At 33.8% G+C, this 16,011-nt stretch overlaps 1 protein-coding gene across 5 annotated transcripts in view; it reads right to left on the reverse strand.

The window, feature by feature from the left end:
* Positions 1-235: 235 nt before the first annotated feature.
* The window catches only part of LOC148596765 (vasoactive intestinal polypeptide receptor 2-like), a 39,345-nt gene continuing 23,569 nt past the window's right edge, over positions 236-16,011 (reverse strand). For 4 of the 5 annotated variants that reach the window (XM_088563521.1, XM_088563519.1, XM_088563520.1 and 1 more), the window contains 9 exons: positions 14,495-14,589; positions 11,080-11,236; positions 9,420-9,579; positions 8,644-8,704; positions 7,773-7,845; positions 6,710-6,795; positions 6,095-6,233; positions 4,437-4,478; positions 236-2,468 (listed from right to left, as the gene is read on the reverse strand). In XM_088563521.1, the coding sequence (XP_088419647.1) occupies positions 2,097-2,468; positions 4,437-4,478; positions 6,095-6,233; positions 6,710-6,795; positions 7,773-7,845; positions 8,644-8,704; positions 9,420-9,579; positions 11,080-11,236; positions 14,495-14,589 (1,185 nt within the window). In that variant the 3' untranslated portion in view covers positions 236-2,096. Of the gene's footprint in view, positions 2,469-4,436; positions 4,479-4,956; positions 5,032-6,094; positions 6,234-6,709; positions 6,796-7,772; positions 7,846-8,643; positions 8,705-9,419; positions 9,580-11,079; positions 11,237-14,494; positions 14,590-16,011 lie in introns of all 5 variants that reach the window. The other variant, XR_015919081.1, reaches the window with a different exon arrangement.

The following is a 16,011-nucleotide window of genomic DNA, read 5'->3' on the forward strand; positions in this document are numbered from 1 at the left end:
ATGGGAAAAAATACGAGTTTATGTAAAACCGTAAAAGGCATGAAAATATCAGTGTATTCACATTCATCCACTCATATGTTCCACCTACGTCGTATCAAGGTACATGTATGTACAGGCTACTTAAGATTGACTATATCAATGAACCTCTTTTTGTATGGCTTTTAGACAGTCAGGATGATATATTCAGTCATTCTGAAACATAGTAGGCATAGAAGACAACTTGTTTGCTCACAATTATAAAATTCTTCGTTTTATTTGATATGATCAATATTGAAACAATAATAAAAACTTATGATACAAAGTATGGATGAAAAATTTGAAATATATAACAAAACAAATGATTTTAGATATTACAATTTGAAGGTATGAGTATTCAAGAATGCTAGCTACTATTTAAAAACAATAAATAACTTGACTATTGCTGAAAGAGTAATCAAGGGAACCAAGGTTATAGCGGTAATCAAAAGAATACAATCCAGGGACAAAGACCAGACATGGAAAACAGACACACACAACAAAGAAGATATAGTAACTAAAATCATACATAAAAAGTAACAAAAGTAAATGAGCAACTCGGACTCCATTAAAAACTGGGAGCATGGACCAGCTGCACCGGTAGGGTAAGCGTCCTCTGCTTTTCTAGAAAACCCGCCGAGTTGCTCATAAAAAAAGTCCAGTCCGGGGTAGACAAACGAGGAAAGGTAAACTATGACCCGTTGAATAACTCAGTTTTCATTATGCTGATGGATACATCATAACGATCCACGAGTTCGTGATGACGACCATAAAACTTCTGTAGTGATGACTTCAATCTTGTAGCAACATAACCCTGTTCCAGAAGCCTATTGGTTAGAGTTCTAGCGCGATACAAAAAGTTTGCGTGGTTTCGACAAGCTCTGGCATAACGTATGAGTTGTGATATGAACACTCCATACGCAGGAGCCGAAGGGATGTTGCCACAGATGAAAGGAAAGTTGACAATTTTGAATGAAAAGTCATCACGTTTGTCGTAAAGTTTGGTCAATAGTTTTCATTTACCATCGATTTCTAAGTGTAGGTCAAGATATGAGGCCGACTTCACAGTGTCTGTAGTATCATTCATCTTAAGTTCTTTTGGGTAGATGCGATGTATCAAATCCCCGAAATTAGGATTGTTTTAAAGATAATACGCCATCTACATAGCGGAAACTGAGATTGAAGGATCTAGCCAAACTATATTCTTTCTTTCTGATCAAATCAGCTATTAAGTCAGCCTCATAAGAGTGAAGAAATAGGTCAGCAAGTAAAGGAGCACAATTTGTTCCCATTGGAATGCCGACCGTTTGTTGAAAAACACGTCCGCCACACTGGACAAATATGTTGTCTATTAACAATTCCAGCATTTTGTAAACATCTTCCTCTGTATATTTGGAAGATGATTTGGAATTATTTCTTACAAAGTATGAGGAATCTCTACCAAGAACTATATATTTGTATCTAGGAGTACCATCTTTTTTGGAAAAACAACAATGTATAATGTTTTTAAGTCGGGATTTTAACTGAGTATGGGGAATAGAAGTATACAGTGTTGAAAAATCATAGGTTTTAATGCTATTATATTCAGATAATAGTCTTGAACTGATTGTCTCCAAAAGATCTTTCGAATTTTTCAGGATCCACATTGAATTAATACCACTACGGGAGTAACAAGTGTTGTGGTAGGACTGCAGACCCTCTTTGACAGTTGTGAGTATAGAAGTTAAAAGTATTGAAAGAGGTTTGGTGGTACATTTTGCAGATCCAGCTATGAAACGTTGTTTGTATGGATTCTTGTGAAGTTTAGGAATCCAGTATATAGACGGTAATTCACAATCATCGTCCTTGGTAGAGAGACCAAAAGAGGATGAAGAGATGCAAAGTTACATTCCTAAACAAATATATCCTCACAAAAATGTTTCATACCATGTTCATGAAGGTTTCTTTTGACAAGTTCTCTTTCTGATATCAACCATAAAGCTGAACAAAGTTATGTCTTGTGTAGCTTTTCTAACTTTATCATGCTCAGTGCTTGACCGGTATTATCCGAGAGACGTTTTAGCTAGAACACTCCCCGTCTTTCAAGTGTCAAGCATGTGAACGCTTTCTTCCTCAAAACAAACACAACTATTCGAAAATTTGACCGAGCTAATTTTAGCATGACGTCCTTTCGACTTTTCTGCTTTGCCTAATTGACTATCCCCGTTACAATTTCCATTTGTGAATTCCTTTTGGTTGTGAACTTTCGTCTCTGTAAGTTCTATTTGGTGTTCAATTTCATTGCCATGATCTTTACAGTTTGACTCTGTCAATTCTATATGAAAGTTCCCGGAAGGTGACTCGTGTATTCGTAGTTCATGTTCACCTGACTTGCTCACTGATTTGTTAGATATCCGACTATTCCGACGACGTAATGTTCTTTTTCTTTGTACCTTCATTATCTCTCTTTTAACCTAAAATGAACATATTTTAATTCAAATGAATTGGTGTTTTTGTTTGTAGCGAAGCGTTTATGCAAACAGATTAGATATGCATGGTGTGTAAATTTTCATGCAGAAGAAGACTTTTTCAGTTTTTAATATTAGCTAACAATAAGGAGCACTTTTTAAGTACTTAAAAACATTTAAATTAAATTGGTTTCCATACCATTTCTATCAAAACCTGATTGAATACTAAAGTATTGTAATATTTAAAAAATTAAAACCGGTTCAAGTTGTAGATTTGAAATAAAGAGGCATAATTAGATTAAGGGTAAAACGCGAGGCTTTAAAGTCAACATACTGTTTATGTATTTGTTTGTTTGTTTTTGTTTTGTTTTGTTTTTGTTTTGTTTTTTTCCTGTTTGTTTCTTGTTTGTTTGTTTTGTTTTGTTTGTTTTTGTTTATTTTGTTTTTGTCTTTATACTACAATGCTAATCATTTTTTCATTACATTTTTTCCCCACTAGTGACCGCGATAGTTACACTACCGTAAAAGACAGTTCATTCAAGGGTAGGAAAGGTGTTAGTCCGAATTTCGGTTCAAAATGTCAACAAAACAGGGTCTCTCGTGGAAAATTATCGAAACTTCAATAATAAATGTAATTTTTGTAGCAAATTTGGTATCAGCATACAGGAAAACGATTCCGGAATCGAACTAGGTAGGTGTGACATGCACAATTTCAACTTGAAAGTCGTTACAAGCGGTTGAAAGGCGATACTCCGCGGTACCGCAAATCTCCAACTTTTTGTATAGCACATTGTTCTGACCCCAACCCGACATATAAATATCCAAATAAAAAAGAGGAGGGTTGCAGGGTCAGAGGAAATTCGGACTAGAAAGGTGTTTATATACTGACAGTGCAAATAGTACGATTGCAATATAAAATTCATTTTACTTGAACTAAATTCGATCATAAAAAAAGTAGTCTCTATCATAGTTGCTTGTGTATTTAAAAAAAATCAAAAGTCACAACGTTTTCCGCTTTTTTCTCATCTACCTTACAAATGTGTGCATTACCAAACATTTTCAGCATGCTTGATTAGGATCGTCGTTTGATTTTTATGGATTGGGAGGCTGCTAGGATCAAATTTGAAATAAAAGGCAGGATTGAAATTTCGTAGAAATAAACCGACAGGACAGTCCATAAAACAAATAAAATGGCAGGATCTATTATTATTTTTATATATTAAAAAGAATGATAAGAAAAATAGACAGGACCCAGGGGGTGGATTCAGGCACTTTAAAGGAGGGGGGTGCCAGCCAATGTTCTTCAGAAAAGGGGGTACTATGATTTATTTACCATTTTTTTTGCCAATTTTACACATGATATGACAAATTTTCCAATGAAAAGGAAGGGTGCCAAATCCCTGCGCACCCCTACATCCGCTACTGGGAACTATATTTTCTAAATATGAAAGGGGCAAGATGGGAAATTTTATCATAGCCCCGAAAATATTAAATGGTTGCTCAACAATAGTGATGCGTGTAGACAGTTGTACATTTATATTCAAACAGTTTGAAATTTTGAATATGTTCCTCTAAAGTACCGCTCCACATAAAATGCAGGCACTACCAAAGATAAAGTGATTCATGGTGAAGAAACACCCACAAAACAAACGATGCTTTTTCAGTCTACAAATGCTATACTTTCATATAACGATAATCATTTCTGCACTTTTTCGAAAATCATACATTTATCTCCCACTAAAATCAACTAAATCAAACCAAATCAAGAATCAATAACTCTTGCAAAATACCAATTTCATGTACAATCTATATAATTTTTCTCTCAAAAGCGCAACAACCAAATGAAAAAAACTAAGACTGGTTATATGGTCTGTAACTGTTTCTGAACATGAAATAAAACTCGGTGGGATTTTGACATGCATCAGCTTCTGTCTGATTTTTATGAAGACTGCTACTTAAATCTCCAATACGTACCTCCTCATTCATGTAACAAAACAAAACACTAACTGCAAAGCCCTGAAAATATACAAGAACAATGGTTGGTAGAAAGAGTGACCAAGGGAACCAAGATTCTAGCAGATATCAAAAGAATGTAATCTAGGGACAAAGACCAGACTTGGAAAACAGACAAACGCAACAAAGAACATAAAGTAACTAAGTAACTAAAATAATGCATACAAAGAACATACAAAGTAACAAAAGTAAATAAGCAACTCGAACTCCACTAAAAACTGGGAGCCTGGACCAGGTACAACGGTAGGGTTAAGAGGTTAGGAGGTTAGGTTAAAACATGATGGACTTCTTTGCTCAAGTTTCTGAGAGACCATACATCTCTAGGGGAGATAAAACATTTTGTATGGATGATGCGCCTTAAAATTAACATGTGATAAGATATGGTTCTTTACCTGCAAGTAACCTTTCTTTGAATGAAACAGCGGGCCTGAGTCGACAAATCAGTCGATCAGTTACTGTCAAAATGCAAATGTACATGTACCTTTGATCATAATATTCAAAACAGTGACCCCTATCTAATAGTGAACATCCTGGTACCAGTATCAGCAAAAACCATCTGTTATAAAAATAATAATTTAAAAACTCAAATATAATTATAACATTTGAATTCTTAAATTCAAATTTTTATATAACATATCTACTAGGAAATTAAGTGGAAGATCCGGAGAATCATCAAAGGAGAGATGGGCGCTAGGGAGCCAACAACAGAGGCGGATTTGGGCGAGGGCGTAATGGGCGTACGCCCCCCTTTTCAACGAAAAAAAACCAAAAAAATATCGTAATCTGCTAAATATTGTATTGAATTTGGCAATTTACCATATTCATTCATTAAACATGTCATAATCTGGTTTATTTTATACTGATTCTCATAATTACCGATCCCTTCATAAAATCCATGATACTCTCCTTGATAAACAGATTTAATGCATGCATTTACTCACAAAAATACGCTATCTTTATACATATTTTAGCAAATTGATAAGAAAGGGGTTTGCGGATTTGAATTTCGAAAGCGAAAGTACAGAGAAACTTGTCTGAACCGACTCCCGAACAAATTTTATGTCCATGTGCGCAATTTTAAGTGTACATGTTTGTAAAAATCAGGCAAAATGGGAAAAAATCAGATACATGCATGTCAAAACCCCACCGATCTGACAATTTAATATTACTCAAGGATACTTTCTCTATTTGAAAAGAAAATTATATGATCTCTGCATCACTGGCTTCGCGCATAATTTTTCCATGGAATCTCAGAAAAATGCGGTTTTTCATAGAGTAATCTGCCCTTGAAATGTTCATTTTCAGTGCATTTCAATGAAATTATAACTCAATGGTCCATTATGATATAGAAAATCTTGTTTGTTATTTTTATATTCTCATGGTGCAAATAGTCAAATTACACAATCATAATGGTGTTTGTTTTTTTTATACCATGTTTAAATCACTGCCTGATTCTTACACTTGAATGTATATTGAACCTGTGTAACCCAAAACATGCAGTTCGGTTCGTACATTTGCACAGTATAAATTTTAGAACAAAAGAAAGAAAGTATGTTAGTTCATAAAGGATTCTAGAGTACTCGGCTGTCTGTTATGGCAGCTAGGTTTACTATAAGTACCTGGAAAGAATTGAAGAACATTTCAGTGTACATCCACACTACTTCTAAGACTGGATTCATACACGACGGTACAGCTATAAATGCCATGTGGTAAACGCCAAACAGTGGAATTAATGTCAATGTTGACTTTGCTAATTTTCTGAATGAAAATTAAAAGAAATTCATATTCTTTCATCATCGAATTATCTTAGATTTTATTTATCTTATTTGTCAAAATACTTAAAACACTGACGATGTATTCCTTGTTTTGCACATTGTTTCAGCCTCTTGAAGGTTGAAATTTTCTTCATATTTCGATAGTTATGGTTTTGAGTATTTCTTGTATGCACTTTACTTTTGGATTTTGATCTTCCTATATATTTGATTCATTTTTTCCTGAACTACCTACCCTACCGCATTATTACAAAATGTAATTTATTGACAAATTCAGAAAACAGTACCATCTAGAAATACAATTTCCTTGATAGTGCCATACATTGCAGGTTATGTTTCCTCAAAATCGAAACACATGCAAACTATCCTTTTTTTATCGATTAAGCACTTTATCATGCTTAGAAATAAATTATGATAGAAAATATTGTTTTAGGTTGACTAATTGATAGCGTTTCATCATACCTGTATCTTTTTGGATTTTTCTTGTTCGCTGCGGTCAATTTTGTATACAGAACCCGAATGATATTTATAAAGAAGACAAAATTTATCTAAAAGAGAAAAAAGGATATTTTATATAAGCCAGCGATATGAGATTGGTAAGCAAGCAGGTAAAAAAAAATATACCTATTTTCCAATGACAGTAGTTGACCCTTAATGGTATAGTTATTCAAAGAAGAACGGACCTTCAAACCTTAAGGAGGTAGACCTAGGGTAAGGGGCATAAATCTTGACATTAGTGATATCACTGAAAGTCTATCAAGCTTTCACTTGAAATAGAATGAAATAGGGCCAAGTTACTTAGATGCTTGCATGAGATTGATGTAAATGCTGAATACAAACTTTCCAATGATTTGTTTTAGTTGTGTCCCTTACCCTAGGTTTACCTCCTCAGACTCTCATTTTTATTTTTTTATATACCAACATATAATGAATTACGAAAATGGTTTTGTAACTCTTGTGGTTTTGGTCACTAGTATATTCAAGAACTGGACAGACGTCTAACGCAATGTTATAATTGCGATTTGCGCTATCTTTGTTCAATTATTTCTTACGTTTCTTAAGTAAAGATTTACATAAGAATCATGCATACATAAAAATTGCGATCAATTGTCGATTTTCTAAACAACCTTGAATATCTCAGAAAGCCACATTGTTTTTAAGAGTAAGGGAACCGAGATTCTAGCGGAAATCAAAAGAGTGTAATCCAGGGTCAAAGACCAGACATGAAAAAACAGCGAAAAAAATGAGCGAATAATCCAGACCACCTAAATAAGTAAGACATTACAAATACAGTGAAACCTGTCTAAACCAAACTCTATATACATCAAACCTATCTTAACCGAACACTGAATAATCCAAGACCTGTCTAAACCAGACACTTTTTATGTCATTTTTAAATCAGTTTTAATCTACACGCATTTTGAACTTTGGTAAACGGAACACCTGTTTTAACCAAACCACTGCAAAGTACAGTAGGGGTTTGGTTTAGACAGATTGCACTGTATCTGAAATTCTAAAAACTTACAACAACCGTAACAGTAATTGGTCCTTTAATCATCCAAATATATCCATTATCTACGTCATGAATATTCCAACATCTGCAACAAAAGCTACAAGAATGAGGGCTATAAACACAATAGACCCTTTTGTGGTAAGTTGATGAGCATGCTAAATATACACTTCCGCGAGGTAGGGCTTGGTTAGAACAAAAGAATTTTCCTCGCGGAAGTGTATATTGAGCATGCTCCACACATGCTCATCGACTATCCCACAGTTAGCAAAAGGGTCTATTGCATGCAGAACAAAATGAGATTTATGTCAACATACAATATAGCTGAAGCAATCTTCTCCGACGGCCTATAACCGCTTTCTGATTCACTATATATATTCGATAGCTTCTATGGTTTGCTATCATAAGGCATAATCACTACTCATTACACATTGGCGAAGTTATTTCCGTTGATCCATACTTTTTTCGGTGTATATGAACTATACTTATTTCCATAAGGGGCATAGTTTAGCACGGAGTGTGACAGAGGTTTAAAGGTCTGAAATAGCAAATATACCCTCTGCGCAGGAGATTGCATGAATGAGGGTAATAAACGCAATACATGCAGACCAAAATGATATTCGTGTTATCATTTACTTTAGCTGTAGAGCAATAATTCTGGCAAGACTGAATCAATATGCTAACTGAACTGAAGACTGCACTGCGCACAATGTATAGCGCGGAATTGGCACGACTAGAACGGTATAGCAAATGAAGTCCAGATCTGTCTATTAAAGAAATCGTCGTAAAAAAAAAGGAGTCGTATTTATTTCATACAAGCAGAACTATTTTATTCTTTTAGTTTTTATGTTAGCAATAAAAGGGAATTAAATCATAAAATACTTACAGAGTATTTTCGAAGCTCATTCGGACTAGCACCCATGGGAATACAAACATACTTGGAAATCCTGTGAAAATATTCATTGTCTCTTTTATAATATAAGGAATCAGTTTCCGATTATTCAAGACACAGGCAAAAATCATACCTGATAGAACAAACACCTACTGCAGTGGCTTGAAAAGGCACCACCAAAAGAATTTTGGAAACTTATCAGTCATGGTCAGTTAATAGCATAAATCATTCTTACACCGGACAAGTTATGTAGTGTGGTTACCAGCATTTTACACTGTACTTCTCAACGTTTTAAGTACCAGTCCATATAAAATTTAGACATTGCCGATGGTAAAGTGATTCATGGTGAAGAAAAACCACCCAACAAATGATGCTTTTTTAGTATACATATGCTATACACTCATATAACAATAACCATTTCTGCATTCAGATCTACACTTTTTAGAAAATTATACATTCATCTCCCACTAAATTTAACCGAACGAAACCAAATCAAGAATAACAACTCTTGTTTAGCGTCAATTCAATGTACAATTTGTATATATTTTTTATCTCAAAAGCACAACAACCAAATGAAAATCAAAGACTGGTTACGTGATCAGTTACTGTTTATGAACAATAAATAAAACTGGGTTCGGTGAGTTTTTGACATGCATGAATCACCTCCTTTCTGGTTTTTAGAAAGACTGCTATTTACGTAAAACAAAACAGATTTACAATATAAATAGTTGGGTGATAAATGACTTGCTGCTAAATTGAAGAAAACTTACCCCATCCAAAAACTAAAAGTGTTTTGTACAGTTTTATAGATACGTTATATTTTGTTGATTGCACAAAAGAATGCATGTAAATTCCTTCTACAAAGATCCACATACAGTTTGTTGAGAGTATGTAATAAAACAGTGTGTACACAATCTTACATCCAGTTGACTGTAAAAAGAAGGAAAACTGGAATGAATGAGATGAATTTTGAACCATCAACTAACAGATATGTAATGAATAGTGCTAATAGGAGTACGTATACGATGAAAACAGAGGCATCAGTCCATTTACACCTGTCGTAAGATATGACGTCATAGTAAATGAAAGTATTGTGGTGTCATAACTTACAATTAGTTTTACTCTTACGATTTTTTGTGAAAAAGGACCACAGGTTTGGGTCATAAAAAAATCTCAGGTTGAGAATTTCCTAAAGTCATGTGTTTCTACTCAAATCTTCAATTTCAAGTGATCTGATTGGTCAAAATTTTGAGTTGACGAAGGATTTGGGGAAATTCTCAATGTGAGATGTTTTGTGAAACCGGACACAGGTCGGGTAACTGCTACTGTTTAAATATAATTCAATTATCAACACATTGAGTATAACAGTAATAACCTGTACGCTACAGTTGTTACTTGTAACGGTTTTTGTTTCTTATAGCGAATTTGCACCCGTGTTAAAAGTTAGTTTTATCCTGCAACTAGACTTTCTACAATACAAATAAAGGGTATTGAACAACGCAAAGTTTGATTCCGTCACTGTATAATAACGTCTCCTGGTTACCTTTTCAGTAACGAGCACCGGCAATACAGGAAACAAGTATAATTTGTAAAGGTGCCATCGCAGACCGCTGCGCTTAAAACTATTTTGGACAAATGTCACATGTTTTATTTAGAAAATGCGGTTGCAGGATAAAAAAAAATACATAAAATTCCCGAAGATATCAGTATATTTATTATTCTTCCGGCAATAAATATGTACTGTATTTATATTTATAAGAAGGCATGAATTACATATGAAATTCCCACAAAGTACGAACTCATATTTGAAAAAAAATTGATCTGTTCCGTAGCTCTACTTGAGGCTGCATGGGCGTAGAAAGGTCCTGCGTGATCGACATTGCCCTTGACTATAACCGGATGTGGCAGTTTTCACGTAGACACTTTTCATTATTAAGCGTCAGTCTCTGTAAGAATTAGGTAGATGGTGAAAACATGATTTTCCATATCATGTTGGTAAATTGATTTATAATACCATAAAATTCACTACAAAATAAGCATTCAACGGCAGACAACTCTTTTAAAACTCTAATTTTTCTAACATTCAATTGAAAAAATTCTGTACAAAACCAGCGATGCAGAAATCAAATATTGGCCTTTACAAATAGAGAAATCATCCTTATGTGAATTGTAAATGTCAGGTTTTCACATGCATGTTTCTGATTTTCCCATTTTGCCCGATTCTTACAAATACTTACACTTAATTTACAAAACTTTTTCTTCGCACTGCACTATATGTAGAGCTGAAGCTTATAGACAGAACACAGGTTTTGAAGTTTGACGTTTGCGCTGTGTAAGAATGTGATCGTGGATGGTGGTGGCCAACCATGACCCAGTACGACATTTATTTTATACATATTCAAGGACACTAAATGACCTCTAATTTGATACCTGCCCAGTGGTTAGACCGTTGTTTGTACTAGATTGGCTATATTTACTGTCCACTTCCGGTATTAGATATGCATCCTTCATAAAACAGATGACTGAACGGAAAATGAAGGAAACGAACATATTGACATGGATTGTGTTCCTCTGACAACGAAGATTTCTGACAAAAGTAAAAGAAATATAAATGATCAAATACGACAAACTTTCACGGGAAAAAATATGTTTAAGAGATGCGTGTCTCGTTCTAATGATGGAGTCCTTAATTTTTTTGTCAAGAAGCAAACAATAGTTTTCAATGACAAAATGGTAGATTTAGGAATACTTTCAATTGTTTTTTTACGAGGTATATTTTGTCTTATATATGATTTTATCTTCAGTATGTATTAGATATGATTGGTACTTAGTACTTTAAAAAAAAACCGCAGCGATGCCACTGCTGTTGCACCAGAGGACCTAGATGATATTCACAAACCCAGTAGTCAACTGTAGTAGTAAATCATGACGTCACAATGCTATTTTAGTTTATGACGTCATTACTTACGATCAACTTTACATTTACGACTTTTTGTGAAACCGATGCCAGACTCCGAATTATATAGATTAAATACATGTATTTTATTTATGAAGTGTCAGTCCCTGTAAGAATCAGGCAGTGGATGAAACATGGTATGGGGGGAAAAACCACCATTTTGATAGTGTAATTTGACGAATCAAGGAAAACAAACAAGATTTTCCATATCATGCTGGACCATTGAGTTACAATATAATTGAAATACAATGAAAATGAATATTTCAAGGGCACATACTTCTGTCAAAAACCTCATTTTTCTAAGATTCTATTGAAAATTTCTTAGCAAAAATCCAATGATGAAGAGATCAAATAAATGTCTGTCCAAATAAAGAAAGCATCCCTGAGTGATATTTCATTATCATATTTGTGGGGTTTTGACATACAAATATCCGATTTTTCCCATTTTGCCTGATTCCTACAAAAACTTATACATAATATTCGAAATATTACAAATTTCAAAATGACAAAAACACCGAGGCTTCACTTATAGTACTGCACATGCAAGAACCTCATGGTGATGTATTGGGATTCCTTTCCTTATAATTTTGATTTTGAGAACTACTCGTATACAATAAATTTTTGGATGTAAGTCTTCTTATATAATATTTGATTTCAAAGTTGTTAGGCTATGTAAGTTTCGACCTGTGACTCCTTGGTTTCATGAGAATAGGTCCACGTCAACCATTCAAATGCAGATGGAGATTCGTCATTAACATATCATTGGGTTCAATTTTAAAAACAAAATATCTTTTTGTGTAAAAATACTGATAAAAAATGACAATCGTCTAGTTCTACAGGATAAAAATGCATAAATTAGAAGTTTTGCGTTGTGATGCAAGGTTTCGATTCCCGGAAGTAAACAATGAAATGCAGATCGGTCTGCGGATTTCAATACGTTCTACATCGGAAATTACGGAAGGAAAATACCTAGAACGAGACTTACAAACATATATTAACATGACTGGTAGTTTTGTACTTTTCTAACTACTTGACCTGGACTTCTTTTTATTGTACATGTATGTCCGGACTTCATATTTCAAATACGATTCTACCTTCTGTATCTTTTAATACCATTCAAACTGTCACTTCCTTAGAGATTTCCGTGAACCATAAAGCGATATTTGCGGTCAATGAGCTTATGAGAAAACAACAACAATTATAGGCTCTAAAGAGTCTGAATCGCTCACCTCGAGAATTGCAATTATTTTTTTCTATCCCTGTTAGCTGCTGAGCCATTTTAAGTAACACAAAAACTGTATAATTTGTAAAGAGCAGTGAGGTCAACATTGCTTAAAGTTTTAAAATAGTGGGACTTAAAGTGGCAGAGGAGTTGACCTTATGAAATGACAACATTAAAAAAGCAAAAAGAAATGTCAAACGGGACATCAACTCCAACAGTAATGATGTCTCAATCTTGTAGCGACATAACCCTGTTCCAGAAGCCAAATGTATTTCAAATTTAAAAATATGTGAAATGACTCAATTCATGCAGTTTTATGAAAATACTAAAAATATTTTTTTCTTTAATACAGAACAAGAAAGAAAGGTCCACATATTCTGGTAAGTACATTTGGTACTATTAAGGATAAAAAGGAAAAATTGTGTTTATTTACTTTAATTTGTGAATGGCTAGGGTGGTTCAAGAATTAAAAAAGCAAAAAGAAATGTCAAACGGGACATTAACTCCCACAAGGTTCAAGAAGAAACTTTTCTATTTTTGGATATAATTTGTTGAATGATTTAATCCAAGTCAGAATTTATCCAAACCACAAGGATTTTTTGAAAAAAAAATGCAAAATCTGCTGTTAGAAATGGCAGTCTTATTTGTCAACGGATAAAAAAATCTGCACTACATCACTATACACAATACCCAAGAACAATGTTAACAAAGTTTGGAATGAATGTGTTTTATAGTTTAAGAGAAGTATATTCAGAAATAATAACACACGAATGGCGAACAACGTCAAGTAGCTCAACGACTCCAACATGGGTTAATCAAATTTCACAAAACTTCACTATGGATGGATTTCATCTTCTTGATCATTTTTATTGAGTCAGAATTTGCCCGAACCTAATAATTAATGTTTTCCGACACATTCAGTTTATTTTTAGTTACAGTGGCCTTGTTTGTGAATAGATAACAAATCCGCACTGCAGTTCTAGGCGAGATACCCTAGGGAATAAGCCTATCAAGTTTGGTTCCTATTGGTCTGGTTGTGTTTGAGGAGGAGACTTCTGAAAATAATATCAAACATATAAAAATGCTACTTTGAGGACCATAACTCTATATAATACCATTCGATTTTTCTTAAATTCTGATTGATGAAAGGCCATGTCTTCTTTATAATGGAAAATTAACTTCCTTCTGCCAACTGTATACCTTTCAGATTAATAACAGAAAAAAAAATGACAAAAAAATAATAACAAAATGGTAAAAATGGTATAAAAGGGAAAAACTCTAAAAAGGTTCGTAAGATTTAAATTTCTTGAAATTTACAAAGAAAGGTCTCATTATAGTGCAAAGATTAAGAAGTCTAAGTTTTTTTTTGTTTGTTACCTAACGGTTTTTGGAACATAAATGCAAAACATTGGGGACAGAACTCTTTGGTCTATTTTAAGTAACAGCTGCTATGTTTGTTGATATATGCGACAGATGAAAAATCCCCACGTACATCAGTTCTCGGTAGAATATGCTGAGGAACATTCCTACCAAAGTTGGTTCCAATAGGTCCAGCATTGCAAGAGGAGAACAGTTTCGAAAATTGTTAACCACGACGACGGACAACAACGGACGCCAATTGATGGCAACATGCTAAAAATGTACTTTCATACATTGTCAAGACTTACCTGAAGTAGATCATGATGCTGACAGCTATAACTAGGGACACCAGAGAAATACTATAACCTATATCATATAAATTCTTGATTTTCTTGACATGGTCCTGGAACGTTGTACAAGATAATTAGTTTACAATTGAACCCACTTTATTTATTAGGTTTCTTTACACTGTAGAATTTAGGACATACCAAAATCCGTATCATATGTTGTTTCAACACTTAACCTTTGTATCATATGCCGTTCCAACCTTTAACCTTTGTATAATATGCCATTTCAACCCTTTACCTTTATCACCGTTCGGGGATGACACCATACTACCATAAGGGCCACCTGCCAAATAGGTGATAAAGGTCATAGGTTGCACTAGGGCAACCTAGGTGATAAAGGTCATGGGTTGATGCTTCATGTAATACGAATTTTGACGTATCATGTTTATAACACCACAAAACTAAACCAAATTTCAAGTGTGTTCCGAGAAAGGGCACAATAACGGGTATGAGATATAGATTCGGGGTAAACTATGGCAATACATGTATACGGTGGTGTAGGAAATATGACATTTGGTAAATGATATAGGCTTTATATAATGCATATACATAAAAAAAATTGATTGTAATATAAATATATAAAATATACAATCAGAGACTCCGTAAGTAAGATAGTGAAGTGTCCTTACTTATGTCAAATGATGCAGTATAGAACATTTCAAAATGTTTTTGTTACTTGTATTGTTTGACATGACTATTTCCTAACTTATGTATGCATATTTCAAGGATATATCAATGTGCAATATAGGTTTAAAACCATGTTTTTTTTATTTATTGCACAATTCATGATGCATTTTTTTTTCTTGTTGAAATATATCGAAAATAATTTACAGTAATAGAAGCTAGAGGTTTAGGGTTATAAATTCTGGTTTCTTTTGTATGTATCTTTTTTCTTTTTACATGCAACAATACGTACTTGAGGGTTGAAAGACTAAGGATAAAATGACTCTTCATTAGTAATGAGACATTAAGAAATTGTCAATGTCAACATAAGATTTTAAGATATGGCTATATATCATCTGTTTATACCAATGTAACGTTAATCACAGAGAGAACAGGTTGTATTTAAAGATGAATTCAAACATATTTTCTAAGTTCCATATTATATCAACTAAATCTTGTAAAGAACACGTTCTTTCCCTATATTAAGAAGATTCTAATGCTTTCTATGTTATTCATTTCATTCCTACCATTTCAGTACATTACAAACTTAAGGAGGCACACCTAGGGTAAAGGGACACAACTCTTACAAATCATTGGAACATTTGTATTCAGCATGTTACATCAATCTCATGTAAGCGTCAAAGTAACTTGGACCGATTTCAATCTGTTTAAAATGAAAGCTTGATATGTTTTCTGAATTTCAATATGATACAAACATATTACTGATTTCAAGAGTTATGTCCCATAATCTAGGTCTCTCCCTTTAAACTATTTTTGTTGTCAGAAAATTCCTGGTTGTGATATGTAATGATTAA

Source organism: Perna viridis, chromosome 15 (genome assembly GCF_037379345.1).
Source record: "Perna viridis isolate PV_CMFRI_1.1 ecotype Kerala chromosome 15, ASM3737934v1, whole genome shotgun sequence".
Lineage (NCBI taxonomy): Eukaryota > Metazoa > Mollusca > Bivalvia > Mytilida > Mytilidae > Perna > Perna viridis.